Raw genomic sequence first — 27,500 nt, forward strand, 5'->3', positions numbered from 1 at the left:
CCCCCCCACTAAACCCCAAGAGGAGGAGGAGGAGGAGGAGGAGGAGGAGGAGGAGTTGCTATGGGGACAGGCTAACGAATTGCCAGGCTAATGAATAGAGGACCTCCTCCTCTCGTTAGCTTTTGATTCCACTACGAGACAGGATCCACCGTTACTCTGAAAGAGGAGGAGGAGGAGGAGAAGGAAGAGGAGGAGGAGGAGGAGGAGGAAGAGGAGGAGGAGGCGTTGCCATGGGGACACACAGAAAGGCCTCGCCATGCAAACGCGTTTAGCTTTAGATTCCACACGAGGCACCCCTTTCCGAACACCACTTCCACCACCACCACCGTCACCACCACCACCACTGACACCATCAACCCCGACCCCCACCACCACCGCCACCGCCACCGCGCCGGTGGTGACACGTGAACAATGTACTCACAGCGAGCAGCGGGAGTCTGGGGCCAGTCTCTCTCTGCCTGCGGTGCCAAACCCATCTTTAAGAGGCTGAGAGACAGGGTGAGGTGAGGCAAAGCCGATCGGACCGGACTGAATCCCCGGCGAGGGAGATTGTTTGCTTTTGTCTGGTCTGGTAAAGGATGGTGAGGAAGTGGAGGTGAGGAGGAGGTGGGGGTGAGGAGGTATGGACGAGGAGGAGGGGGTGAGGAGGTGGGGGAGAAGGAGCGCGATTGGGGAGAGGAAAGGGGGCAAAGTTTGTATTTTGGCAGGGATAATTGGATTGCGTGCCTTTTGCCAGGCAAGACCAATCAAACACAGAGTGTGTGGAAGGATGTAAACTCTGAAGAAGGGGTCTTACTTTGACTTTACATTTGCCTAACAATGAATGAAGGAATGAATGTCAAAAATAAATGTCAAAACCGGACTGTAGCATTAGGGGGAATATACCTTAAAGTACAACAACAAAAAAAGAAATGCATATTGCGAATGATGCGTGCATGTTTTGAGCAAAAGGTGTGCTTTAAAAATGACACAATCAATGTATGGATCGATCGATATAGCTAGATTAATAAATACATCAATCAATGAATACTTAAAAGGAATAAAACGTCCTTGACTAGTACGTAAGGGATCATTTGATACCTACACCGATACTCAGCGTTGTCAGATTGGGACATATTTCCCGCCCAATCTGGCAACACTTTTGTTACCAGCGTTGCCAGATTAGGAGGGAAATCTAGCCCAATCTGGCAACACTGCCGGTACTACCGTATGTCCGCTACGGTACAAACCTTCCTTACAGGAACCAATGTCCTTCTGAATCGTATTAATGGCCATACTCAGGCTACAGGTGTTTGTTGGTTTGTTTTTTTATTTGTACGACTTTGACGGATCTGTGGTCTCCAAGTGATCCTTAAGAAGTCTGAAACACTTATTTTCAACAATAAATCTTTATCGCACAAATAACCGCAGACGCTTCGGCCTCTTTGTTTGAGTTCTTGGATGTGGATCACAGAGAAATGTCAGCGAAATGTGTGTCTAAGATTTTTACAAGCCTTGCAGTTGCACAATGTTAATGTTTGTGGGTTACACTTTACAATAAGGGTACATGAATAATGAACGGATCGTTAATTGACGTTAGTTAATGCAGTAATGCGCATCATTATATAGCATTGGCTCCTTGTATGTCATATCGGCTATTTGTATATAAATAAAATATTGTGAAATATTATACACACAGGTATTGGCTATTTGTATAAATAAAATATTATAGGCTGCTGTTAAGGGCATTTCAGGCGAACATCGGTTGCCATGGAAACAAAATGGGTAATGGCCGCAGATTCAGTTCGACGAGGCAGCCGTTTGAAAGAGACCTGCCAATCAAGCGTGTTGTTGCCATAGCGCCGACACACCCAATCAATGGTGAAAGCGTCTCCAATTACCAATTTTAACAGTTTAGCATGAAAATCGATTCGTTTTTCTTCGATCAAGTAACAATCCCGACCTGGAATTCCAAATACATAATAAATACATCTATATTGAGAAAGATGGGATATTATAATAATTGGTTTTCATTTTATAGGATGAAAATTAAAGCACATCTTTATTTTCGCTTTGTAATTAATTTACCAATTCACATATTTAACTTGTAACGTAGAAGAACATGATATTATAATATGTATGTTTTCATATTTTGAGTCTCTCTGGGGTTAAAAATAATCGTATCCAATATTCTTGCGAGCTTTTAGATTTCACCATCTCCAATGTGGTAAACCCAGCCCTCAGGGACTGCATGAATAATAAATCAGGCTGAAAGAATGACTTGCAATAACCAGCCCTCCTCCAGACAGCAGCCCGCTCGCTCTGGAGCAACATTTCACATCCAGTGAGGCAGACGACAGCAGCTTAGACCTGCCGAAACATGAATAAATGGTTGAATGTTTCTTTACTTATGTCATTTTGAGTCATTCATGAGCTAACATAACCACCTAAATGAAAATGCTGACTACTCTTGACCAAAATAATTGTATAATTATATTACCTTAAGCGATGAAATACACAAACACACAAAATGTACAGTAAAACCGACCAAGAAACCAAACACACTACACCAGTGTCGGAGAAGGTCCTTGTAACGGTGCAGTTTGGCCACTCAGCTGAAATCTGTTTATTGAGAACAAACATTTGCTGGTGAACACGGATCTCCCTGGTCATCTGAATGATTAATGATGTTTTGTTCCATTCATCCAGGGTGTCAATACCACTTAAGGCGCTGAGCCCAGCCCCTAGAAATCAAACATCATTGCTCGCATCTCAACCTCCATTAGACTCCATTAGAAAGGATATTGGGAAAGTGTTCGGATTCTGAAGATGAGATAATTACTCGGAAGTTGTTTTTTTTTAATAAGAGGAAAAGCCTTGATTTATTTATTTCATTAACAAAGACACGCCATATTTGGCAAATATTTATATATTTATAAATTTTAAAACAATTTTATATGAATCCCAACAGCGCCCTCTGCCGGCGCTGCTGAACAAATCCACCCGGAACGAAACATCGCCCTGTTGTTTCCAGCTCATCATCCGGACACATTAGCGAGTCGCACCGTGTACAGGCATGGCGTCCTTCACTTGTGTTTTGTAGCAGTCACCTGTCCTTATACTCTGTCATAACACACGTCCACCTTTCCTTTCGTGCCTTCGTGAACGATATTCAGCGTCATGGCGTCCGGGACGACGTGCCGACTCCTTCAGCGACGTGAGTAATGTCAGCCTTCAGCGTTTTGATTTGAATTAACCACCCTGACAGCTATGGTATACCGATGGGTGAGCGGACACAATTCACAGCTCATGACCTCTGACCTTGCCTGTGTAAAATATGTCAATACATTAACGACACCGACCCTGAATCCGAATCAACGCGCTGTTAACGTGAGGTCAAGGTTTACGCAGATTTATGATCACATGAAATCACCAACGGGATGGACCACTGGTTATTATGGCCTCCTCTTCAGGTGTGCTGCCTTGTGTTAGGATCAACATGCCCCTTAAGAAAGCGTTATGATGTTGTATTAATGGATGAGTTGTCATAAAGGTCCATGCAATAAGGTTAGGTCAAATTTAAATGCATTATATGCGTTTAGTGCGTTTGTAGTTTGCATCGTCATCAAGACTAATAGATTCATTCTCATGACAACATGTTGTGATTGAATTTTTATTTATGTTCTGTCTTCCTTACGACTCATGGAGTCATTAAAATACAGTACATTCTGGTATGGATTCTGGTGAATGTCTCTTATTAACGAAACCCAATCTCGTCAATTTATCAATTGTGTTTAAAAACGTTTTCTGTTTCCACCTGCCTCCTAGGCAAGGCAGATGTATTTCAATCCCATCCTATCAAACCATAAGAGTACATTTAAAAACATAAACATAATGAAAAGACAACAAGTGAATGGGTCACCTCTCGCTGGCATGTCTAAGACCGAGCATATAGAGAAACACAATCTAGCTGTAATCCAGCTCTATACAATCCTTGTATATTAAAGGTGTCATATTATACCACCGAGTGTGAGTGTCACCTAGTTGTATGACGGATAGATGAGCAACGTTTGCTACAGTCGACTGGGTAGGCTGGTAGTCTGATCTATCCAGCAGACATCTAGTTGGACACGCACACTTGTGATGTGAGACGAGGCAGATTTTCAAAAAGGCTTGTAACGGCTAACCACACTCACACCTAGGGCTGCTCGATTATGGAAAAAATCATAATCACGGTTGTTTTGGCCAATGTTGAAATCATGATTATTCAAACAATTATTTTTTGAGTTTGAAAACATGATGTATTTATTCAGCACGTCTCTCTCAAAAACACGTTGTAACTGAGAACTTTGAAATTTCGCCTTAAAAGAAAACACAAATTGGTCCAAAAGAAAATGTTCAAATCTAAAATAATGTACCGATATGTATCCAGCTGTTCTGCACTTTCTATAAAACATGAAATAATAAAGATAAAAAATAAATAGAAATCGAAAACTCGATTATGTTAATTTTGTGATCGTTTGACGCTAAAATCGAGATTGAGATCAGCCCTACCCACACCTGGTGGTATAATAACTCACCTTTTAATCCCATCCCATCCCTCCATCTCTCCAGGCTTGTCGTCGACCGTTGCCGCGGCGACGGCGACCCGCCCCTCCATGGCGGAGCTGCGCGGCCGCCGGAGTGAGGTGTTCGGCCGGGAGCAGGCCCGGCAGCGGGCTCTGTACCCCCGCATCGAGAAGATCGAGGTGCAGCTCCACGGGCCAGGCCTGGACGGAACCACCCTGATCATGAACAAGGGGCTGTCCACTCCACTCAGCTGTGCCAAACGTAGGTATAGGGGGGAGGGGGGGAGAGCAGGGAGAGGGAGAGAGAGAGGAGGGGGGGAGAGGGGGAGAGGGGGAGAGGAGGGGGAGAGGGGGGGAGAGGGGGAGAGAGTGGAGGGGGGGAGAGGGGGAGAGGGGGGGAGAGGGAGAGAGAGAGGAGGGGGGGAGAGGGGGAGAGGGGGAGAGGAGGGGGAGAGGGGGGGAGAGGGAGAGAGAGAGAGAGAGTTTCACCTCCCTGTTTCAAAATGGCCTCTTCACCAAACACTGGAGGATTTGTATCTCCATGACAACACTACCATGTATATATCCGCTAAACATTACAGCATACAAGATGGCTGATTCAGCAGTATATGAATCTCGTCCAGGGCAACCTTTTTCAAATCGTGTCTTTGCGTTAATTCAGTCACTTGTGCTACTGTAAAACAAACTTTGACGTTGTGTCTTTTGTGAAACAAACTTTGACGTTTTGTCTTTTGTGAAACAAACTTTGACGTTGTGTCTTTTGTGAAGCAAACGTTGACGTTGTGTCTTTTGTGAAACAAACGTTGACGTTGTGTCTTTTGTGAAACAAACTTTGACGTTGTGTCTTATGTGAAACAAACTTTGACGTTGTGTCTTTTGCGGTCTCCCAGATCTGACGGAGTTCCACGTGACGGACTCGGCGGTGGCCCTGGTGGACGGGGAGCTGTGGTCCCTCCAGCGGCCGCTCACCCGCTCCTGCTCCCTCTCCCTGCACTCCTTCAGAGACGCCGACCCCGCGCTGGTCAACCAGGTAACCACCAGCACACAACCTGGTCAACCAGGTAACCACCACCACCACCACAACCAGTACAAAGGAACACTTGGATTGAATTTGACTCCCTTCTTTGCTTCTCTTTGTCTGTCTGTCTGTCTGCCTCCCTCGTGTCTGTCTGTCTGTCTGTCTGTCTGTCTGTCTGTCTGTCTGTCTCTCCCTCGTGTGTGTGTGTGTGTGTGTCTGTCTGTCTGTCTCCCTCGTGTCTGTCTGTCTGTCTGTCTGTCTGTCTCTCTCTCTCCTGTGTGTGTGTGTGTGTGTGTGTGTGTGTGTGTGTGTGTGTCTCTGTCTGTCTGTGTTCTCTCTCTCTGTCTGTCTGTCTGTCTGTCTGTCTGTGTGTCTCTCTCTCTCTCTCTTTGTCTCTCTCTCTCTCCTGTGTGTGTGTGTCTCTGTCTGTCTGTCTGTCTGTCTGTCTGTCTGTCTCTCTGTCTGTCTGTATGTCTGTCTGTCTGTCTCTCTCTCTCTCTCTCCTGTGTGTGTGCATGTGTGTGTGTGTCTCTGTCTGTCTGTGTTCTCCCCCCCCCCTCCCAGGCGTACTGGCGGTCGTGTGCCTCCCTGCTGGGTCAGGTGATGGAGACGAGCTTCAAGGATGACTTCATGGTGGAGCTGCTGTCCGCCCCTGAGCTGCCAGGTAGCCGCCCTCTCCTCCCCGGCTGTTTAATGCCCCCTTTCCCCCGGCGGGTACGCTTCGGACCCAGTAGCGAGGGCGCGGTATAGCCCAGCTCAGTTATGGCTCCCGTTTCCCCCGCCGACGGTACCCTTATGGTAGGGCAAGGTTTAAGCCATATGGCGATAGCCGTGGCATCTACGTTAGCATCATGACCTCATAGCTGCCCGACACAGTGTAGCCTGCTGATTAATCCAAGGAAAAAGAAGAACAGGCACAATGAGCAAAGATCAACCATGTAGGACGTCCAAGAAGGACGGCAAACTTTCGCGGAACATTTTCTTAAATAAACAAGGCTTTCGCCGTTGTCCATAAATACCTTGCGGGTAATGTGTTTGTTTGTTGTTAACCCCCTGTCGCACGGAAGTGATGATTCTGATGACCGATCAACGGACCGCGTGTGTAGCTCGAACTTGCCGGCACCCTTTAAGGCGACTCAGTACCCCAAAGGAGGAGTACAGCGAGACGAGTACGGCTCAGTACGGCTCAGTCCGGGTCACGCCCACTTTTGGCGGTGGAAACGCGAACCGTGCCACACCTTGGCATCCTGAACCGACCCGCGCCCTCCGGTGGAAATGCGGCAATAGAGCCTCGACCCGTTACACATAGCACAGAGAACGGGACTAGATCTCAGACTAGGACTCAAGTCATGTGATCAATGACGGCCCAATCAGGAACGTGAATGTCATTCCAATCGCCCCCATTCACCCTTTTTTTTTCTCAACCTTTTCCTTGTCATCTCTCTCTCTCTCTCTCGGTCCCTCTCTCTCTCTCTCTCTCTCTCTCGGTCCCTCTCTCTCTCTCTCTCTCTCTCTCTCTCTCTCTCTCTCTCTCTCTATCTCTCTCTCTCTCGCTCTCTCTCTCCAGTCACATCCGGGGCGTTCTGCCATGACGTGGTTCTCGACCCCCAGCTGGACTCATGGCTGCCCACTGAGGTGTGTGTTAAAAGGTTTATCAAACAATAATCCACGTCCTTATGATTCGCCTCCCGTGGTTTGGCGAGTTGGGGCCATAATGGTGTCTTCTGCACTACGTTTCCCAGGAGGCTTTGCGCTCCCTGAGCCGAGGGGCCCAGCAGCTGATCCACCAGAACCTGGTTTGGGAGCCCCTGGAGGTGGCGCCCCCTGTGGCCCTGGAGGTCTTCTCTCACAGCAGGTACACATGATGAACCAACCAGGAGCGTTAATATTACCAGGCAGGGAATGTGCGTGAGAATTTATCCTATTAATTTAACTTTGAAAGATAAAGAAGCGAAACTATCACAAAAGACTGGGGATAGGAAATAGATGGAATGGCTATGCAGAAAACTACAAACAATCTACAAATAAACTTTACTTAATTATAGAGGCACACATTAAAAGGGTCTTGTTTCATCCCAGAATTCTTTGTTTTGTGGTGACTAGTTTCATTCTGATTCCAACTGTCAGATTTCTGACCCTTCCACTCAAATATTCAAAGATCGTTATAAACCTTCTGTAGAAAGGGCCCTTCCTGCTTTTACCTGCCCTACGAATGCTTCCTGTGTTCCTGTCCCTCCGATGACTGTATTTGCTTTGCTTCAGGTTTAAACAAGAGGAGGTCGAGAAGATGGCGGAGGAATCCCCTCAAGGCACCGTCACGCTGTACAGGTGAGAGACGCACGCACGCACGCACGCACGCACGCACGCACAAACTTCCACAGATAGGGATAGAGACACACTTCAACAGAGACACACACTTCAACACACTTCAACAGAGATACACACTTCAACACACTTCAACAGAGATACACACTTCAACACACTTCAACAGAGACACACACTTAAACACACAAGCATGTTGCATTTTGATAGGAACAAATAAGGGAAGGTAGTTCGGGTACAGGAAACAGACAGGGCTATGGAGGAAGTGATCAGTGGCGTCAATCGAGGGCCATGTCGGGTCAAAAAGAAAGCAATTCAGCCGCTCCGGTCCGTTATCCCTCTCCCTTCCAGATCAGTTTTTCTCAACTGGTGGGCCTCCTTGCTCAAGGGTTAGGGTTAGGGTCAATGTCAAGCTGTTTTTTGTAGCTAGTTGCCCCCCCCTCCCCCCCCATTAAACTATCCTGTCCCCAATTTTCATTACATTTCATTAGAAAAAACACAATTACATTGAAACCATCCTCATCAACTGTTCCTCCCCCCCCCCCCTTCCCCTAGATGCGGGGACCACGTTCTGCTGAGTGCGGGCCCCCTGGTGGCCCGCACAGGGCTCTGCAACCAGTACGAGGTGACGGCGGTGCACAGCCTGGGCCCCGGGCCCCGGGGCCTCCAGCGCAGAGTGCAGGGCCTCTCGCTGCCCCTCCAGCTGCAGGTACGGGAGACGGTACCGACTGTACCAGCCCCAGAGCCAAAATGAAACGGACCTGACGTCGTAGACCGCGATTGCATGCTGTACATCGTGGCGCTGCTTACAAGGAGTACTTAGCGCCGCGATTCTTTCCTCAGCGGTGTTTTCGAACCGGTGAAAGACGGTTTGAGAATCGCATTCGTGTTATTTATACATTCCACGTGTAAAGGTTCAGGCAGCTACGCTGCAAGCTATGCTAACTAGCATGCGATAAGCGAGATGCTAATGTGACGCGGCGCCGCGACGGGGCTAGCCTCACCTGTGGGAAAGAAAAGCCAACACAGCTGGGGAAAGAATCACGGTGCTGAGTACTCCTTGTAAGTGCCAGGATGTACAGCATGCAATAAGTGCGTGAATTAAGTGCCAGGACGTACAAACATGCAATTAGTACATAAGAGGGGTGGTGGGGGGGTAAGTAGGGAGGCTAGATAGTCCAGGGGATGGAACGATGAACAAGTGAGTCTTGAGTCCCTAGCGGAAGCTGGTGAGTGATTCTGCGCTCCTTGCGTCGGCAGGGACCGTTTTTCTCCTTGGAGTGCTTTCAGTTTGGTAGAGACACCATGAAAGACCAATGACCTCAAGAACCGTTTTCATCTCATACCTGAAGCACTACTAGCTCGCTGAATCCCTCAGCAACACTCATGTTCGGATCAGATCCTCCACGATTCATTTTCATTTTAATTGTTCTGCTTTTGGATTCCGTTATTCATGGTTTTTTTTTATTATTTTTATTTATTTTAGTCTTTCCCCTAAAAATGGACGCTTTTATCTTTTGAGTGGGAATACATGAATACAAATGATGACGCATTTGGCAAAGGCAACTTCTTGAATGTTGAAGTGTATTTTCTTGTTATTTTCCGTTCATGGCGTCCCTGTTCTTTGTGTTGTGTTCCTCTACAGGCACACCACACGGTGTGGAGGAAGCTGAGAGCCAGGGCAGAGAAGCAGGTCAGAGATGATGAGCGGATCGGTTTTATCTGCTTTTCCTTTGCTCACTTAAGTGTAGTGTTATTCATTCATGATCGTCATTGGTTTGCTATTAAAGCTAGATCTACAAATCTTTTCAAAAACACCTCGTTAGTGAGGTTGTTAATTAGTCGCATGCCCATGATAGACCCAAAAACACGACACCTTCCATTCACCTTCTTAAAATCACATTGTAATGCGTCCTTGAGTTTGCTAGGCGCTATTTAAATATAATTTATTATTATTATTAATAAAATTCTTATTTTAACCGTCTTTGCACACCTGTGCAGAAGTGCTTTGTTGTGTTTGTAATGTAACTCTGAATGCAATCATGTTTGGTATATAGTTATAATAAGTAGCCTTTTGTCTGCCAGAAGCTCTTGGGTGGTCATCATTTTAATTTGTTAACAAACGTTGGTTTTATTTTTTCTCCAGGTGGGAGTCACCATCGCCCCCGAGACCAGCTCACCTCCACCAGTCCCCCCCACCCCTATCTCCGACCCCACCCCCTCTGTGTAAGCCCTCCCTGAAAGACACGCCGCATCATCAGTCTGACTGTAATCTGTGTTCAATAAATAAATGTAAACAATATCCTACGTTTAATTTGTACTTTATTTGCCCTCACTTAGTTTAATTTAACAGCTTTTCTACCCTCCGCTTCCGATGCTAGGTGTAAGAGAGCTAACACCGTAGCATTAGTTTAATTCAAACAAGCGAACACCGTAGCATTAATTTAATTTGAAACAAGCGAACACCGTAGCATTAGTTTAATTCGAACAAGCGAACACCGTAGCATTAATTTAATTTGAAACAAGCGAACACCGTTGCATTAGCTAAATTCAAACAATCTAACACCATAGCATTAGTTTAATTCAAACAAGCTAACTAGTAGCATTAGTTTAATTCATAACAAGCTAACCCTGTAGCATTTGTTTAAAGGGATTGTCCTTCATTTCATGACAATTGGCAGACACATCTGTATATATATATATATATATATATAGCATGTATGTATATTTAATATACAGACAAATAGACACACATAATGCATATATGTATAAATAATATATGCACACATAATGCATATAAATTACCCATACCTTCCCTCCGATATGGCCAGTACATTAACCTACCCTGTGACTCCATCTCAAAGCACACACAATAATGATAATACTAATAGATTGGTTTTTTTACATCGCTTTTCTTCGTACTCAAAGACGCTTTACAAAAAGGAATGCATACATACAGTACAGACACTCAAAAAAAAACAGCAAATAAACAACACCACAACAATGGACAACACATTAAGAGAGAGAGAGAGAGGGTGGAAGATGGCGGAGGATGATTTGTCAGATGTTGTAGTTGGTCCTGAAAAGATGGGATTTAAGTAACACAGCACACAAAACACACATCAATAATGGTGTGTATCTTTCACACAGAAAGATACACACCATTATTGTGTGTTTTGTTGGTTGGTAGTTGGGGGGGGGGGGGCTTTAAACTGTTCATCTTGCGTGTGTGTGTGTGTGTGTGTGTGTGTGTGTGTTTTGGGGGGGGGGGGGGGCGGTGTTTCTCATATCCATGCTCATTCCTAAGAGCGATGTATAGTCAGCGCTTTGCCCACAGACGTTGGGCATGTGTCTGTGTTTGCGTATGTGCGTACGTGAGTGAGTGTGTGTGTGTGTGTTTGGTGAGGGCCGTAGCAGCTGCGGACCTCATGACTCTCCAACAGGTGGCTCCCGGTCGTCTCAGGGCTTGCGTCAGGGCATGTTCTCACCCCCCCGCCTCCCCCTGCCTCCCCCAAATCCCCTCCCTCTCCAGAATCCCCTTCCTGCGTTCTGGGCCCTAGATCGCTGTAACTTCTCTCAAACCGCTGTTTACAATGCAGCACCTTAAAACGGGGTTTCCTGTCTGTGATTTCCTCTTCCTGTCCCCCCCCACCCCCTCGGGATAGGATGAGCCAACAATATTATAAGTTGTTATTAACCGGGCATGGCCCTGTGCCTGTGTGTGTGTGTGTGTGTGTGTGTGTGCATGTGTGTGTGTTTCTTTTGTCTGTGTAAGTGTGTGTTTTTGTGTCTGTGAGTATGTGTGTCTGTATGTGTGTGTCTCTGTGTGTGAACCTATATCTGTGTGTGGGTGTGTGTGTGTCTGTGTGAGTGTGTGTTTGTGTGTCTGTGTGTGTATGTGTGTGTCTGTGTGTGTACCTTTATATGTGTGTGTGTGTGTGTGTCTGTGTGCGCGTGTGTGTGTATAGAACGTCACACCCTGTGCCCCCCCCCCCCCCCCCCAGTTAAGACACAACTTTAAAGCTCTCAGTTATAAAGATGAAAACAAGAGCCTGTGTATGAGCAGCTGTCGCCCGGCCCACCCCCACACCCTCCCTGTTCAAAACAGCCAATTTGCACCCCCCCCCCCCCCCCCCCCCCCCCCCCCCCCCCCCACACACACACACTCTACCACCTACCCCACCCTTTCTACAACCCAAACACACACATGTACACCATCATTGGCAGTGTGAACTTGTGTTTGTCTGTGTATGTATGTGTGTGTGTGTGTGTGAGTGAGAGAGTTTGTGTGTGTGTTTGTGTGTGTGTGTGTGTGTGTGTGTGTGTGGGTGTGTGTGTGTGTGTGTGTGTGTGTGTATCTTCCTGTGTGTGTGTGTGTGTGTGTGCGTGCGTGGGTGTCGGAGGAGAGTCACACCCAGGCACATGCGCCCGGGATTTTGGGCCAGGCCATGCCAACGTGTGTGCCAGCGGAGATGTTTGAACTGTTGCCCTCGGATTCCAGCCCACACATGTTCGGTCGTTAACATCGGAATCCACGAATCGGAATCCGCAAATCGGAATCCGCAAGGAGCTGGGTTTTTTTCATAGCTAGCTATTAAAGTTGTATGTTGAAGCACTTTTCTAAGACGGTGCTATTTGAAGGGCTGAATAATGTAGGGATATTCCTACGGCCCCTTGAATGATTAAGGGTGTTAGAGGCTTGAAAGGTTGACTGTAGAGACAGGTCTCTCCCACAGTCGGAGCCTGTGATTCCACATTCGGTCCCAGGGCACTCTGACGGTACGACACTGCAGGAAAACCAATTTAGCCTTCTGCTCCTTTGTCCAGAGACTTCCTTATCTTATCAGACAATTATCAGAGCCGGAACGAAGTCTGTACATTCATTAACCTGAAAGGATTAGAAGCCGGGATCTGTCTCCTTCTTATCTTAGCTCGTTCACCACGGCAATATAAAGTACCATTCTTTTCTGAGAGTCTGATTGGTTGTTTCAAACATGGGGATGTTTGTGGATGCCGTTGTTATTTTAACACCCTGTAAAATTAGTCCTGGTCGGTTATAAGGAGATGAAGCTAGCTAGTTAGTGTTGGTTTAATCTTTGCTTTGTATTTGTGTTTGTGGCCGTGTAAAAGTGAGCATGCCTAGCTAGAGTGTGTTTTGTGCGAATTCGTGCAGTGCTCGTCTTGGACGCGGCGTTGCGCTCGTGGCATTCCTTCCGCACCTTCGTTTGTCGGACGCAGACGTCCCCCGTCCGCCCTCCCCTCTCCCCCTCCCCTCCCCTCCCATCCACCCACGTATACGTAGAGCCAGAGAGGGAGGGGAGGAGGGAGGAGGAGGAGGAGGAGGGGGGAGAGATAGAGTGAGAGGCGGGGATGGGGAGGCAGGGAGGGCGTGTGGGTGAAGTGGAGGGGGGAGTAAATCAATCCCTCATAGTAAAAACTCAGAACACTATCGCCGTCGTACGCGCTCGCCGGGATAACGATTTCTCCCTCAACCGACGAGAAGAAGAACATTTCAAATAACATAACCTGTCGCGCGCAGGCAGAGTCACGCGCGCTGTCCGCCGGTGGAGCGCGAGCAGCCAGCCGCGCGGGGTTTAAACTGTTCTGGACGGAACAGTTGGTTTTTCTCCCCGGTCGGCGAGAGCGAACTAACGGGGGGAAAAAACACACCGGGATTACGAAGAGTTCACGAACAACAAGCGCGTGAAGAATTCCGTGGCGCTCGCGAGCCGCTTATTCTCCTCCGTTTCCTTGAAGGGGGAAGACTGCGCGCGGGGATAATGGAGTGGCTGTCCCCGTCCTGTCTCCCTATCGTCGTCCTCTTGATGCACTGTGAGTCTTTTTAGATGTGATTTGCTAGGTGTGTATGTGTGTATGCTAGTGTGTTGTGTGCGCGCGTGTGCGTGTGTGTTTGGCATCTGCGTGCGTGCGTGTCAATGCTCGCGCTCTCCGCTTAGGATAAAGGCTTAAAGATGATTAAATGGACAAGCCAGCATTAGTGTAATTTAACCAACGATCCTGGCATTTAAAACCATTCTTTCTTTATTCTGGTGTATATTGTGTCTGCCGTGTTGATGTTTTTCACTCCCAAACTTTCTATGGCTCGGAGGTTCGGGGTGCAAACCCCAGTTTTACCCCCATTCGCCACTTTGTGTGGACCTACTGAAAGTTTAATCTGAGTTGTGGTTGTGAGGGCTCCATATAGGTGGTGTCGGCTGTTTCTCTCGCATATTTGTATTCATTGAAGATGATAATGTTGCTTATTTATTTACACTAAACAGAATCCAACGTTGGACGCTTTTAAAAAGCAAAAGAAATTGCATTTGTGCATAAAAAAAAGTAGTTGACCTCTTATTATGTTTATTAAGTCACCCAAATAACTCATAAAATGGGAAATATTCCACCTCTTTAATTAGCTGTTCCAGACACGCTGTCTGCCACCACAGATCAGTCAACACAACGAATACCTGGTGGCCGCTGTCCCAAAACCCAATCCGATGAGCTCGGTGACCTCGATTCTCCTTTTCGTTCCCATCGCGTTCCCCCAACCTGCCACCTGTTATCGGGAGGTCGTGAGTTCACGGGAGGTCCCAAGCCAGAAAGTCCTTGGCAAAGGATTTTAAATAATCAACTTGACATAACATAATGCATAGCCCGGGGCTGCGCTCTCTCGGTTGATATATTTAGATATTAAACAGTGTCAACGTAAATGGATGGTCTCGAATAATGACTGTCTGAATGTAAGATTAAATGCATCTATGTTGCTTAGGATGTTCTGCCTCCCTCCCTCCCTCCCTCCCTTCCTCCCTCCTTTCCTCACCCACACGCACCCTCTCTGACACACACATACACACACGCACAAAGACAGCTGTTGCTCAGTGCAGGGTTACAATTATACAGTGGAGCTTTGTTCTAAGGATCGCACACACACACACACGCACGCACGCACGCACGCACACACACACACACACACACACACACACACACACACACACACACACACACACACACACATACTACCCTCCCCTCCCCTTGTTTTTTCTGAATCTACCACATCACTCTAGCAATACATTTAACTTATTTAAAGCCCCCCTAATTGATTGTCAGCCTCTCAGCATATGCGCGCATATAAGTGTCGCGTGTGTTCTCCTCGAAGCTCGCGCGCCTTTATCTCGCTTAATCATAATTAAAAAGTACTTTAATTAAGGAAGTGTAGGCGGTGTCTTTGACCTGCTAGCGCCCGTGGGACGCTGCGCGCGGACCGCAGAGCTGTAGGAGCGGGGCGCGTGCCAAAAAACAAACGCGCCTATCTATTTTTTGCTCGTGCAGGAGGGGGGTCGGGCGGGGGCGGTCACCGTCTCTCGCTTTCCTGTGTGTGTGTGTGTGTGTGTGTGTGTGTGTGTGTGTGTGTGTGTGTATGTGTGTGTGTGTGTGTGCGCGCGCACGTGCGCGCGCGTGTGTTTGGGTGTCCGCGTGTGTGCGTGCGTGTGTGTTTGGGTGCCCGCGTGTGTGTGTGTGCGGGTTTGAAAGTCTGTTGGTATTTTTGTTTGTGCTTCCTGAGTTGAGACGCCATCTTTTACAGCCACTTTGTCTAATGGTTCTCTCCAGTTCTCTCCAGACATATATCCGCGGTCGTGACTGTCTGCGTGCGTGTCTGGGTCTGTGCGTGGTCCGCCGTGTTTGTAATTTCGTCCCGAAAGTCACGATTCGAGTGCCAAATATGAGTGAGCAAGCGGTACCACACCCATACTGATGCCGGACCCCCTACTTTTTAACCTTCTGTGTGTGTGTGTGTGTGTGTGTGTGTGTGTGTGTGTGTGTGTGTGTGTGTGTGTGTGTGTGTGTGTTGCTGCCTGCCTGCCTGTGTGGCTCCCTGTCTGTCTGTCTGTCTGTCTGTCTGCCTAACTGTCTGTCTGTGTCTTTTTGTGTGTGTCTGTGTGCGCGTGCGAGCATGTGTGTATAGGTGTGTAAGTGCCTGCGTGTGTGTGCGTGCTTGCCGTCTTTTGCTCAAGGTTGCGTGCCAGAGACAGGCAACACGCAGGCCTCCTCGGTTCATATCGGTCTGGGAGGCAATTAAGACGTCACTGATAAACCGTTACGTCTCCTGCTCCCCGACGGTGTTTACTCCACCGACGTTATCTGATTGGCTCGTCCTTGTAGTAAACCGAGGTTGGCCACACAATAGGCCCGTTTACTACCCAACCACGCCAGCAATCAATGGACACAATAGTAATGGATCATAATCAATAATCAATTAGCCATTATGTAGTGATTATATGTTTGCGTATGATTGAAATGTACATAACGGTCAAATGATAGCCTAGCGTGATTAGCCTAATCACAAAGATGGAGGTATTTCTTCATAATGTCTAATTAATTGGATCATCAGTCGGGCCCCCCCCCCCCCCCCCCCCCCCCACTACCTATTCCTGTGAATCCTTCCAGAAGATTCCCAAACCCCAGTCCGGACCTGTTTCCTGCTCTTCCCGCCCTCCCGTCCACCTTTTCCCGCTCGGCCTTCGTTACCATAAGAGTGGAAGAGCAACCATGAACAACCATGTTGTTGTTCTCTCCTTGAGGCAGCTGATCGAACCCCTCTGTGATTCCCTGCTCTCTCCGCGATTAAGTGAGCCAGCCATGGGAGCGTCAGACATCAGACTCCCATCCACTCCGGCCTCTTCTCCTGGCGGTTCGGAGATCCTAGAAGCGTTAGCGAAAGACAATCGAGAACTTCCGCACTCCTTGCCTGTCCTTGGTCGATCTCTCCCTCTCTGTCTTCTAATCGCAGCTCTCACTCTCTCTCTCTCACTCACTTACTCTCTCTCCCTCACTCAGACTCTTTCTCTCTCTAACTCTCACTACCTCACTCCCTCTCTCTCTCCCCCTCTCTCTCTCCCTCCCTCCCCCTCGCTCTATCCTTCTCTCTCTCCTCCTCTCCCTCACTCCCTCTCTCTCTCCCTTCATCTCCCTCTCTCCTCCTCTCTAACTCTCTCCCTCCCTCCCTCCCCCCCCCTCTCTCTCTGTCTGTCTCTCTCTCTCTCTCTCTCTCTCTCTCTCTCCCCCTGTCTGTCTGGCGCTCTCCTTCCGTCCATTAGAGGGCCGATGCTGCCCTGGGCCACGGGGGGGGGGGTGACGCCTTAAGGCCGAGATGGTAATCTTGTTGCTCCTGGAGGACATAAAGGGGCGCTGGGGGGTAGGGAGACGACACTCCGATCGGAGCGTCAGACTTTCTCTGAATGGGTGCCGCGTCATTCCCGTGACGCGGTTGTCATTCCCGTGAGTGTGCTGTCGTTAACGTGACTCTGTTGCCATCCGCGCTGCGCTATTGTCCTTCCTGTGTGACGCTATTGTCTTTCACTTGACACTATTGACATTGCTGTGACACTATTGTCAACAACAGTATTGTTAATCACGGTGACACTCTGGTCATCAAAAGTATTGTCATTCACGTGACACCGTTGGATACAAAGGCCGGCTGGCATGAGCCAACGTCCGTGTTCACAGAGACAATAGTCGACAAGAACAACACAAATCGATCAATTAGAATACAATGCCCTAACATTTAGCCATTCAGAAGAGGCCTTTATCCAAAGCCACCTAACAAGGGAAGCTGAGAACAATGGACGCACAAACCAAAACAGAAGAATGCTTAGTGCTGTGTTCCCCTGGGTCAGCCTGAGACCCAGTGGCATTCGGGAAAAAGCTAGGAACAATCCTGGAAAAAAAGTTGAAAGTGCTTCGGACACATTCTGTTTTGTTACAGCGATTCAATATGGCTGACTTCCTGTTTAATACAGCCGCACTTCCTGTGACTTCCTGGTAACCTTTTGGTGGTTATTTTGCCTCTATTCATTGTCCTTCTGTCAGCGGGGGGAATTTGGGGAGAGAGGGGGAGAACTTGTGCTTAAACAACCAGACTTTTCCAGTGATAGATTTACAGTTACCTCATCTAACAAATTGAGTCAGACTGTTAGCTGGCGGATGCTACGTTGATGCTACGGTGACGGTTATTGCTTGAGGTTGCGCACCACTCACTCGTTACAGTGTCACAAAGACAAGCCTTGTGTTCTTTTTATAGTCGTTATTCATGACAAGTTGATGCGGTCGATGATTCCTGGATAATATTAGAACTTTTCTGTTTTAGAAAACTGTTTCATGTTGCGTCAGATCAGAATCTGTTTGTCCTACTTATAGAAACAATGACAGGAACGTGTGTGTGTGTGTGTGTGTGTGTGTGCATGCATGTGTGTGCATGTGCGCTTGCATGTGTGTGAGCGTGTGTGTATACATGCGTCTGTGCGCTTGCATGTGTGTGCCTGTGCGGTCATAATTTTTTCATCCGTTGTTTTAAGTGAATTCTTCCTTCGATGTCTTATTATATTTTCATCTTACTCAAAAGCCGTTTTAAGTCTTCCGATGCTCTCTGCTATACTTCAGGGCATTGGAGACCGGGCGGCCAGCATAAAATATGGAATGTAATTAAAAATAAGAAAGGGCGGATAAAAGTGTCTGTATATTGCTGGTGTGACGTCCAATTCTCCAAAACCGGGCCATGTTTCCTGGGGATCATCTGAGTCAGTCAACAGGATGGACAAATAATAACCCAATGGACCAATCAGCTTTCCAGGAAATGTCGCTCCCGTTTCCTGTTCCTGTTTGGATGCAGAAGTAACGTATTGATGACACAGAGGCCGAATAAACAAACCGACTGTCTGAAACTTACCTAAACCGCTCTAAACCAGTATCCCTCGTCTTCTGGGCTAACCTAGCTAGCGGCCTGGCCACCGCTAGCTAGCGGCTTGGGCGCCCTGAAAACCTATCTTTAACCAAACATACGGCGGTTTGCCCTGCGTGACCCCGGCGGGATTAAGAGCGTCAGGCTAGTCTTAATCCGCTCCTCGGCTCCTCTGATCTCGCTGTGAGAAAGCTCAACCAACCCGCCGACCAACTGCCGCTAGCCCGTTAGCTTCCACGGCTAGCTGGCGTCCACGACGTCGAGGCGGGAGATATCCTTTCGTGTGTTTGGGCGTCGTGGTCTTGGTCTTACTTGTGCTTTTTGAACTTAATTTACCTCTCTCTCTCTCTGTTTCTGCTTGTCCGTCTCCCTGTCTTTTTCTCACGGTTCTCTCTCTCTCTCTCTCTCTCTCTCTCTCTCTCTCTCTCTCTCTCTCATCCTAATCTCTCTTACTCTATCTTTCCCTCATCCCAATCTCTCTCACTAACTCTTACTCTCCCACTCTCTCCCTCTCATCCCAATCTCTCTCTCTCTCTCTCTCTCTCTCTCTCTCTCTCTCTCTCTCCCTCTCCCTCCCTCCCTCCCCACCCCCCAAACCCTCAGGTTCCCTCTGTTTAGCCGTTACCGTGACGACCACCCGGCACAAGGTGGAGGTGCATGAGTTTGCAGGTGAGAGGCTGGCAAAAAAAGTGAAAATGAGCTAGATCAGTGTGTGTGTGTGTGTGTGTGATGACGGCTGGTCTAAGCAGCCTCACCTGGCCCCGAGTCAGACTGATTGGACTCTGGGGCAGGGTGAGGCGACGCACCTGTTGCTCGTTGGGTAATCAGTGTGCAACAGGTCGAACCAGCCTTCACCGCACGCACCGAGTTCTCCTGCATGGCAACACGGAGCACCAGGGCATGTGTCATTATCAACAAGATTTTACAATAAACTGCCTTCAACACCACCACCACCCTGTTTCCTTTGCCTAGAAGGACCCTAGGTCCACTGTGGCGGCCATCTTGGTGGCATCTAGCATGGACATTGTCACAGTTATTGCTGAATATTTATTAATTAAAAAAATGTCCCTTTGGATAATATCTGCTAAATGACCCCAACAAACACATCTAATTAATATTTAATTGAAATTAATTGTAATTGCAATCACCAAGGCACGTCCCAGTTGTAAACACCCCAAAACTGTACAGCAAACTAATCCAGCAGTCTCCCCTCCCTTCCCCCCCAACCCAGACGCCGAGCTGTCGTGTCAGTTCAACACGGAGCGGGAGAACAACCCGCGCATCGAGTGGAAGAAGAAGGGCCAGGACGTCTCCTTCGTCTACTACGACGGGCACTTCAAAGGTACGGCCGCCTCGCGGACCAGGCGGTTCGAGGTTGCCGCCATTTTGTGGACCGTTGACTTCAGAAACAGGTCGTCGAGGAGGTGCAGGTGTTGGGGGGCGGGGCGGTCTTGCTCGTTTACATGGAGATAGCAGACGCCCAAGTATTTCAGTAGCATCGATATGGCTTACTAATTGATTCATTAATTTCAAAGATCAGGCCCACATGATGTAGCTATGCTTGGGATGTTGTGTTCACTGCTTTGAATGGTTGACCAAGTCACAATAAATCGGGTCTATCTGAAAAGTATTTTCTCATTCTTTATCGTTTAGATGCATAGTGTGAGTGGGGGAACAGGATGCCGATGCATTTAATTCAGCGCTTTCCTTTAATCTCGCATGTATTATGGATTTCCATTGAGTCTCTGAAGGGCTGAGCTATCCTGGTCTGTTTTATAGACGCACAGCGGACAGATGTCGTGTGTTGTTTTTTTCGTGACAACGTGCATCCGAAATGCCGTCGTTAAACTAAAAGCCCTCAGGCTGAATCCCTCCCCACTAATTATCCAGTAACATGCTGTTGGTTCCAGATATTGGTATTCCTGGTTCTGTTCCTCTTCATACTAGTGACGGATATTGCTCTCGAAATAAAGTACAATTAGATAAACTCAAATCATTGTAATTTTTCTGAGAAGGACCAGAGACAAACCTATGGCATAACAGACTTCCTGTTTCGGTAATGTACAAATAAATAATAAGTACACTGTACCGCATATATCCACAACATGGTGAACATCCAACATATTAAGCGATGAGCTTGTTCTTTCTGTTTACATCCTTTGACGGGGAACGTGCCTCGATCTATTTGATCTACAATCTATTTACAGTTATCTATTTTGTATCTATTGTGTCTTGCACCGTTTTGAACTGTCGCCGACGACAGTGTGACTCCAGTTGTGTACACACACTGCATAAATAAACGCCCACCACACAATAGCTCGATCAAGCTGGCATCTCGTGTCTTTTCCTACTGATGAATCAATCTATTGACCTCTTCCCCCTGCCCCCCCCTCTCCATCCAGGGCCGTTCGAGGGCCGGGCGACCATCCAGGGCGCCACGGTAACGCTGCGTAGGGTGACCCAGAAGGACGCCGGCGAGTACCGCTGTGAGATCAGCGCGCCGCTGGACTCGGTCAGCCTGGCCGAGACCAACATCACGCTCAGGGTCCTCGGTACGTCCTGTGTGTGTGTGTGTGTGTGTGTGTGTGGGGGGGGGGTGGGTTGGGGGGTGGACCAAACAGCCCCAGTGAACTCGGAAGAGAGCGAGTGTTACGGTAAATAAAAGAGGAGCGGGCGCTGTGGACGGTGTGGGGAGAAGAGACGTGCTGGCCAAGCGCCCGGCAGCGCTGGTAACTCAGTCTCTCGCCCACGCACGCACGCACGCACGCACGCACGCACGCACGCACGCACGCACGCACGCACACACACATGCGGTCTAGTACCGATAAAGCATTGAGGCCTAGTACTGATAATGCATTGAGGCGTAGTACCCATGATGCATTGGTATGTGTCTTTAACAGCGCCGTATCCCATGATGCATAGCGGTGTTAATTTTCATAGAATTCATCCACTTCATAGCAGTGTCCGATCCATTGCTCTATTTCCTGACTTAATTAATTACTTAATGAGGGAAGGTGAAAGCCTTTGGACATGGTCTGTGTTTCCAGAGATGGAGAAAAATAAATACCAGCCTTACTTATGTAGTTCACACCCTTGTGTGTGTATGTGTGTCTTGAGGGGAAAGAGGGTTTATCTAAAAACGACTTTTCAATATTGTGATTCAAACAATATATTCTTATTTTATTAATTACGGTTATTAGCAAGTCAAGCTAGCCAGCGAGAGAATGCTTTGTTCGCATTGTGTGTTCGTTGTTCAGTTGGCCGATTTCAGTATTTTTATTAATTATCAACTCAATTGTGTTACTTTCCTTGATAGAGAGAGCGCAGCCTTGTAATACTGAGATGCTTTCATAACAGAAGTTGGCAGAATTTTTCAAATGATCTCGACGATAACCAACGTGTGTGTGTGTGTGTGTGTGTGTGTGTGTGTGTGTGTGTGTGTGTGTGTGTGTGTGTGTGTGTGTGTGTGTGTTGTGCCTGGCATGGAGGAAGATGAGACGTGTCTAAAATGATGGTTTTTCACATATAGAATTTTAACAGTGTAAACCTATCTTTTTCGGACACTAGTGAACATTTCTAAACTGATATTTGCACAGTGTTGAGCAAGGCTGGTTTTGGATTATTTGGGCTCGCCTTTCCTGTTTCACGTTGACTCACTTCCCATCACAGTATTTGTGGGACGCAGACGGATGCGCCCACATCATGTAAACTAAGCGGGCACTCGCGAGGAAAGCTGGGGGTTGTATTGATGTTAAATGTTACATTTTCTATGTTAAATCCCAAATAAATTGTTGACATTTCGATGGTGTGGAAGTGGGGTTTTGCAAACTATGATTTTGTGTTCCGATTGTAAGCTGTAATAGCCCACGATGTATTTTGTTTAGTCAACGAGCGGGCTAAGTAACGTTAGTTATAACTAGGTAGCTCGCAAGCTACCTACAGTTATAACTAATGTTTTAGATAGGCTAGGATAAAGTTAGCTGCTACTAGCTGTGAGGTGTTTGTGTCACAGCTTAACACAATTTCGTTTGTATCAGCTATAATGGAAACCCGGACTGTTATAATTAACTATCATTTCAAGAGATATCATGGTATCGGGGATGGGATGATTTGCCATTTGATATTGGTATTTATTGGCTAGCGCTCTTATGAGCTGATTTGATTGATCGTAATTATTATAATCATCAACTATTTATTCAGTATTGGGGTGGTGAGAATCACCTAAATTAAATCAATGCTGTCTTTTGATAACTAAATCAAGACAATGATTATTTTGTTATGGTTTATCTGTAGTCCTACTTCTAACAATCATGATGGTGGAAACAAACATTAAAGGTCTCGCCGGCTTTGAGAAGTCAAAAAGACCGCTCAAATGCCGAAAAACCTCTTATATCATACAGATCAACCCAACGTTGGGTTAATACAACCACTGTTGGGTTAGAACAGCCACTGCTGGGTTAATACACCACTAAAGACTGGTCAGTATAACCCTGGCACTGCATTAACGGAGGCGGGAAACGTAAGACCGGTTGCTTGTGAGACCTTGACTTGGAGAGTCGTGGCGACCTAAGTCTGCGCAGATCGCGTTAGCATAATGCTTCTTCATAATGGTTAACTACTTTAACAATCCAAAACCCCAGTGGAAACTAGATGGAAAAAGTGTGTAGTTCAAAACATGACGCAGCTTTTACTTCGCCACCTACAGAGTTTGTACATGTTATTTCCCATTGACATTTGACCAAGGGGACTGGGAGCCTCTGAGGCTGGACTTATTCTTCAGGCCCGTATTACAGAAACTTTGTATTACAGAAACGTTATCTCAAGGAAAGCAACACTGCAGGTCTATGTTTCTTTCCTTAAGATAAAACACACAATAGTAAAAAAAAAAAAAACAACCTTAATGAGATTTCCCCCTGGATCTCGCCCCTTTGCCAGTCCATGTAAAAGACAGTTCAAAGAAAGTCAAAGCTTTATATATTCTTATCAGCCCAGTGTCTGGGTTTAAGTAATCCAGAGACTGGGTTGTTGCAACCCAGTTCATTTGACCCAACCTGACCCAACTAGTAACTCAGCAGCTGGGTAGAACTAAGTTACCCAACATGAGTAAAAGTAACCCAATGAAATGACCCAGCAGTGTCAACCCAGCGGTTGGGTTGATATAATAACCCAGCATTTCTTAGAGTGTGTGTGTGTGTGTGTGTGTGTGTGTGTGTGTGTGTGTGTGTGTGTTACCTTGAATGACTGAAACGAAAAATAGCTGTTGGCCAGTATTCTGTGGCCTATCTTTTTTTGTCATACAAGTATTTTATCTAATACTCCTACATATTAAAGTATAACATGTATACGTACATTTACGCCAAGCGCTATTTAAAAACACATCTGCTTCTTTCAACTCTCTAAAAGTTTGTCATGGTGTCAAATGCCTCAAGTGCCTTTATCTAAACTGCCCTTTTCTCAACTAATGCTAATTTAAAATTTGTCGGGGGGGATCCCGATGGCGAGCAGTTAATCCCAGAATCCCGACAAAAAATCTCGACATTTCTCACATTTTAATAGTTCATGTTTTTCCACCTCACCCCCCTCCCCTCCGCCCCAGTGCCCCCCCACACCCCGCACTGCGAGATCCCCAGCTCGGCGGTGACGGGCTCTGTGGTGCAGCTGCGCTGTAGGGACCACCAGAGCATCCCCCCGGCCACCTACTCCTGGTACAAGAACAACCAGCAGCTGCCACCCCCCCGCAATGCCAACGCCTCCTACCTGATCGACAAGCACAACGGCATGCTGGTGAGACCGCGTGGGGGGGGCAGGGGGGGGTTAAAATAAACTGCGACGACCCAACCTGGACTGTTTCCCGAACACACTGGAACACACACTGTCTGTCTGTCTGTCTGTGTGTGTGTGTGTGTGTGTGTGTGTGTGTGTGTGTGTGTGTGTGTGTGTGTGTGTGTGTGTGTGTGTGTGTGTGTGTGTGTGTGCGCGTGCGTGCGTGCGTGTTACTGTCTAGCCGTTTTTTTTTCATACTTAATCACATACATTTACTCTATTGATTGTATATATTAATTTCTTTACTCTAACTGTGTGTGTGTGTGTGTGTGTGTGTGTGTGTGTGTGTGCGCGTGCAGGAGTTCAAAGCGGTGTCCAAGGACGACTCGGGTCAGTACCGCTGTCTGGCGTCCAACGGCGTCGGCTCGCCCAAGATGTGCGACGGAAACCACATGAGCATAGGTACCTGTGTGTGCGCCTGAGTTGGAGTGTGTATTAATGTGTGTGTGTGTGTATGTATGAATGTGTGTGTGTCTGTGTGTGTGTGTGTGCGCGCCTGTGTGACCATATGTATTAATGTGTGTGAGCTTGTGTACACACACACGCGCTCACACACACATTAATACACATGGTGTGTGTGTGTGTGCGCCTGTGTTTTAATATAGTTTGTAGATGAATACCTGCATGTCTGTATTCGAATAATGAATATGAATAATACTTTTATTAATACGTCATGCAACCTTCTCTTCTCACCCTCCGGGCCTCTCCAGAGGAGAGGAAGCTAAAATCATAATTTTAAATTAATTTTAAAAACTCAATATTAATTGAGAAATGATAAATCAATCATTTCATTTATTCCCATCTATTTTATTTCAAGAAAAACGAATTGAAAGACACTGCTTCGGGTACCTCATAATCTGAATTTCCATTTTTAGTCTTTTTTTGACCAAAATGACAAATAGATTAATAACTTAAGCGATAAATCTCAACTTCGCTGATGGATGATGGGTTTCTCTCAGTCTCAAAGTCGACCTTCTGACCCCTGTCAGACGTCTAAACCATCTGCTGCTGTTCTCAGCAGGCCTCAGTCTGGCTCTTCTCCGCCTCCGACAGCTGATCTCCTTCCATAATGCCCTCGCTCTGTAGTCGATTAGCGATGTCTGCTAATGCCATTAACCTCTCTCTCTCGCCGTCTGTGGCTCTTACTCTGTCTCCGTCTCTCTCTCTCTCTCTCTCTCTCTCTCTCTCTCTCTCTCTCTCTCTCTCTCTCTCTCTCTCTCTCTCTCTCTCTCTCTCTCTCTCTCTCTCTCTCTGTTTTCTCTCATTCCAATTTAATTAACAATTGCTTTTGGCATCGATGGAATATGAGATGCTAACCCTGTAGCCGCCGTGTCTCTCTCCTATGAGATGCTAACCCTGTAGCCGCCGGGTTCCTCTCCCATGAGATGCTAACCCTGTAGCCGCCGTGTCTGTCTCCTATGAGATGCTAACCCTGTAGCCGCCGTGTCTCTCTCCTATGAGATGCTAACCCTGTAGCCTCCGGGTTCCTCTCCTATGAGATGCTAACCCTGTAGCCTCCGGGTTCCTCCCCTATGAGATGCTAACCCTGTAGCCTCCGGGTTCCTCTCCTATGAGATGCTAACCCTGTAGCCGGCGTGTCTCTCTCCTATGAGATGCTAACCCTGTAGCCTCTGGGTTCCTCCCCTATGAGATGCTAACCCTGTAGCCGCCGGGTTCCTCTCCCATGAGATGCTAACCCTGTAGCCGCCGTGTCTGTCTCCTATGAGATGCTAACCCTGTAGCCGGCGTGTCTCTCTCCTATGAGATGCTAACCCTGTAGCCGCCGGGTTCCTCCCCTATGAGATGCTAACCCTGTAGCCGCCGTGTCTCTCTCCTATGAGATGCTAACCCTGTAGCCTCCGGGTTCCTCTCCTATGAGATGCTAACCCTGTAGCCGCCGGGTTCCTCTCCTATGAGATGCTAACCCTGTAGCCGCCAGGTTCCTCTCCTATGAGATGCTAACCCTGTAGCCGCCGGGTTCCTCCCCTATGAGATGCTAACCCTGTAGCCGCCGGGTTCCTCCCCTATGAGATGCTAACCCTGTAGCCGGCGTGTCTCTCTCCTATGAGATGCTAACCCTGTAGCCGCCGGGTTCCTCCCCTATGAGATGCTAACCCTGTAGCCGCCGGGTTCCTCTCCTATGAGATGCTAACCCTGTAGCCTCTGGGTTCCTCCCCTATGAGATGCTAACCCTGTAGCCGGCGGGTTCCTCCCCTATGAGATGCTAACCCTGTAGCCTCCGGGTTCCTCCCCTATGAGATGCTAACCCTGTAGCCGGCGTGTCTCTCTCCTATGAGATGCTAACCCTGTAGCCGCCGGGTTCCTCCCCTATGAGATGCTAACCCTGTAGCCGGCGTGTCTCTCTCCTATGAGATGCTAACCCTGTAGCCGCCGGGTTCCTCCCCTATGAGATGCTGACCCTGTAGCCTCCGGGTTCCTCTCCTATCAGATGCTAACCCTGTAGCCGGCGTGTCTCTCTCCTATGAGATGCTAACCCTGTAGCCTCTGGGTTCCTCCCCTATGAGATGCTAACCCTGTAGCCGCCGGGTTCCTCTCCTATGAGATGCTAACCCTGTAGCCGCCAGGTTCCTCTCCTATGAGATGCTAACCCTGTAGCCGCCGGGTTCCTCCCCTATGAGATGCTAACCCTGTAGCCGCCGGGTTCCTCCCCTATGAGATGCTAACCCTGTAGCCGGCGTGTCTCTCTCCTATGAGATGCTAACCCTGTAGCCGCCGGGTTCCTCCCCTATGAGATGCTAACCCTGTAGCCGCCGGGTTCCTCTCCTATGAGATGCTAACCCTGTAGCCTCCGGGTTCCTCCCCTATGAGATGCTAACCCTGTAGCCGGCGGGTTCCTCCCCTATGAGATGCTAACCCTGTAGCCTCCGGGTTCCTCCCCTATGAGATGCTAACCCTGTAGCCGGCGTGTCTCTCTCCTATGAGATGCTAACCCTGTAGCCGCCGGGTTCCTCTCCTATGAGATGCTAACCCTGTAGCCGCCGGGTTCCTCTCCTATGAGATGCTAACCCTGTAGCCGCCGGGTTCCTCCCCTATG

At 47.8% G+C, this 27,500-nt stretch overlaps 3 protein-coding genes across 7 annotated transcripts in view; all 3 read left to right on the top strand.

Annotated features, from left to right (window-relative positions):
• The window catches only part of LOC307074658 (ras-related protein Rap-2a-like), a 15,569-nt gene extending 14,974 nt beyond the window's left edge, over positions 1-595 (top strand). The window contains exon 2 of the mRNA XM_079734913.1: positions 1-595. This exon is cut by the window's left edge and continues 240 nt beyond it. The gene's annotated coding sequence lies outside the window, so the exon portion shown is untranslated.
• Positions 596-3,057: 2,462 nt separating this feature from the next.
• Positions 3,058-10,163, top strand: mrpl39 (mitochondrial ribosomal protein L39). Its single transcript, XM_079735792.1, has 10 exons — positions 3,058-3,196; positions 4,594-4,809; positions 5,438-5,577; positions 6,130-6,229; positions 7,133-7,200; positions 7,308-7,420; positions 7,828-7,893; positions 8,443-8,596; positions 9,533-9,580; positions 10,034-10,163. The coding sequence occupies exons 1-10, from the start codon at positions 3,160-3,162 to the stop codon at positions 10,115-10,117; spliced, it is 1,026 nt and encodes a 341-aa protein (XP_079591918.1). The 5' UTR covers positions 3,058-3,159; the 3' UTR covers positions 10,118-10,163.
• Positions 10,164-13,337: 3,174 nt separating this feature from the next.
• Positions 13,338-27,500, top strand: part of jam2a (junctional adhesion molecule 2a) — a 19,583-nt gene continuing 5,420 nt past the window's right edge. For all 5 annotated transcript variants that reach the window (XM_079735778.1, XM_079735780.1, XM_079735781.1 and 2 more), the window contains exons 1-6: positions 13,338-13,719; positions 19,226-19,291; positions 19,854-19,964; positions 21,025-21,174; positions 24,219-24,406; positions 24,745-24,847. In XM_079735778.1, coding sequence (XP_079591904.1) covers positions 13,668-13,719; positions 19,226-19,291; positions 19,854-19,964; positions 21,025-21,174; positions 24,219-24,406; positions 24,745-24,847 — 670 coding nt within the window. In that variant the 5' untranslated portion in view covers positions 13,338-13,667. The remainder of the gene's footprint in view (positions 13,720-19,225; positions 19,292-19,853; positions 19,965-21,024; positions 21,175-24,218; positions 24,407-24,744; positions 24,848-27,500) is intronic.

This window comes from Pollachius pollachius (assembly GCF_949987615.1).
Source record: "Pollachius pollachius genome assembly, chromosome: 4".
NCBI classification, from domain to species: Eukaryota; Metazoa; Chordata; class Actinopteri; order Gadiformes; family Gadidae; genus Pollachius; species Pollachius pollachius.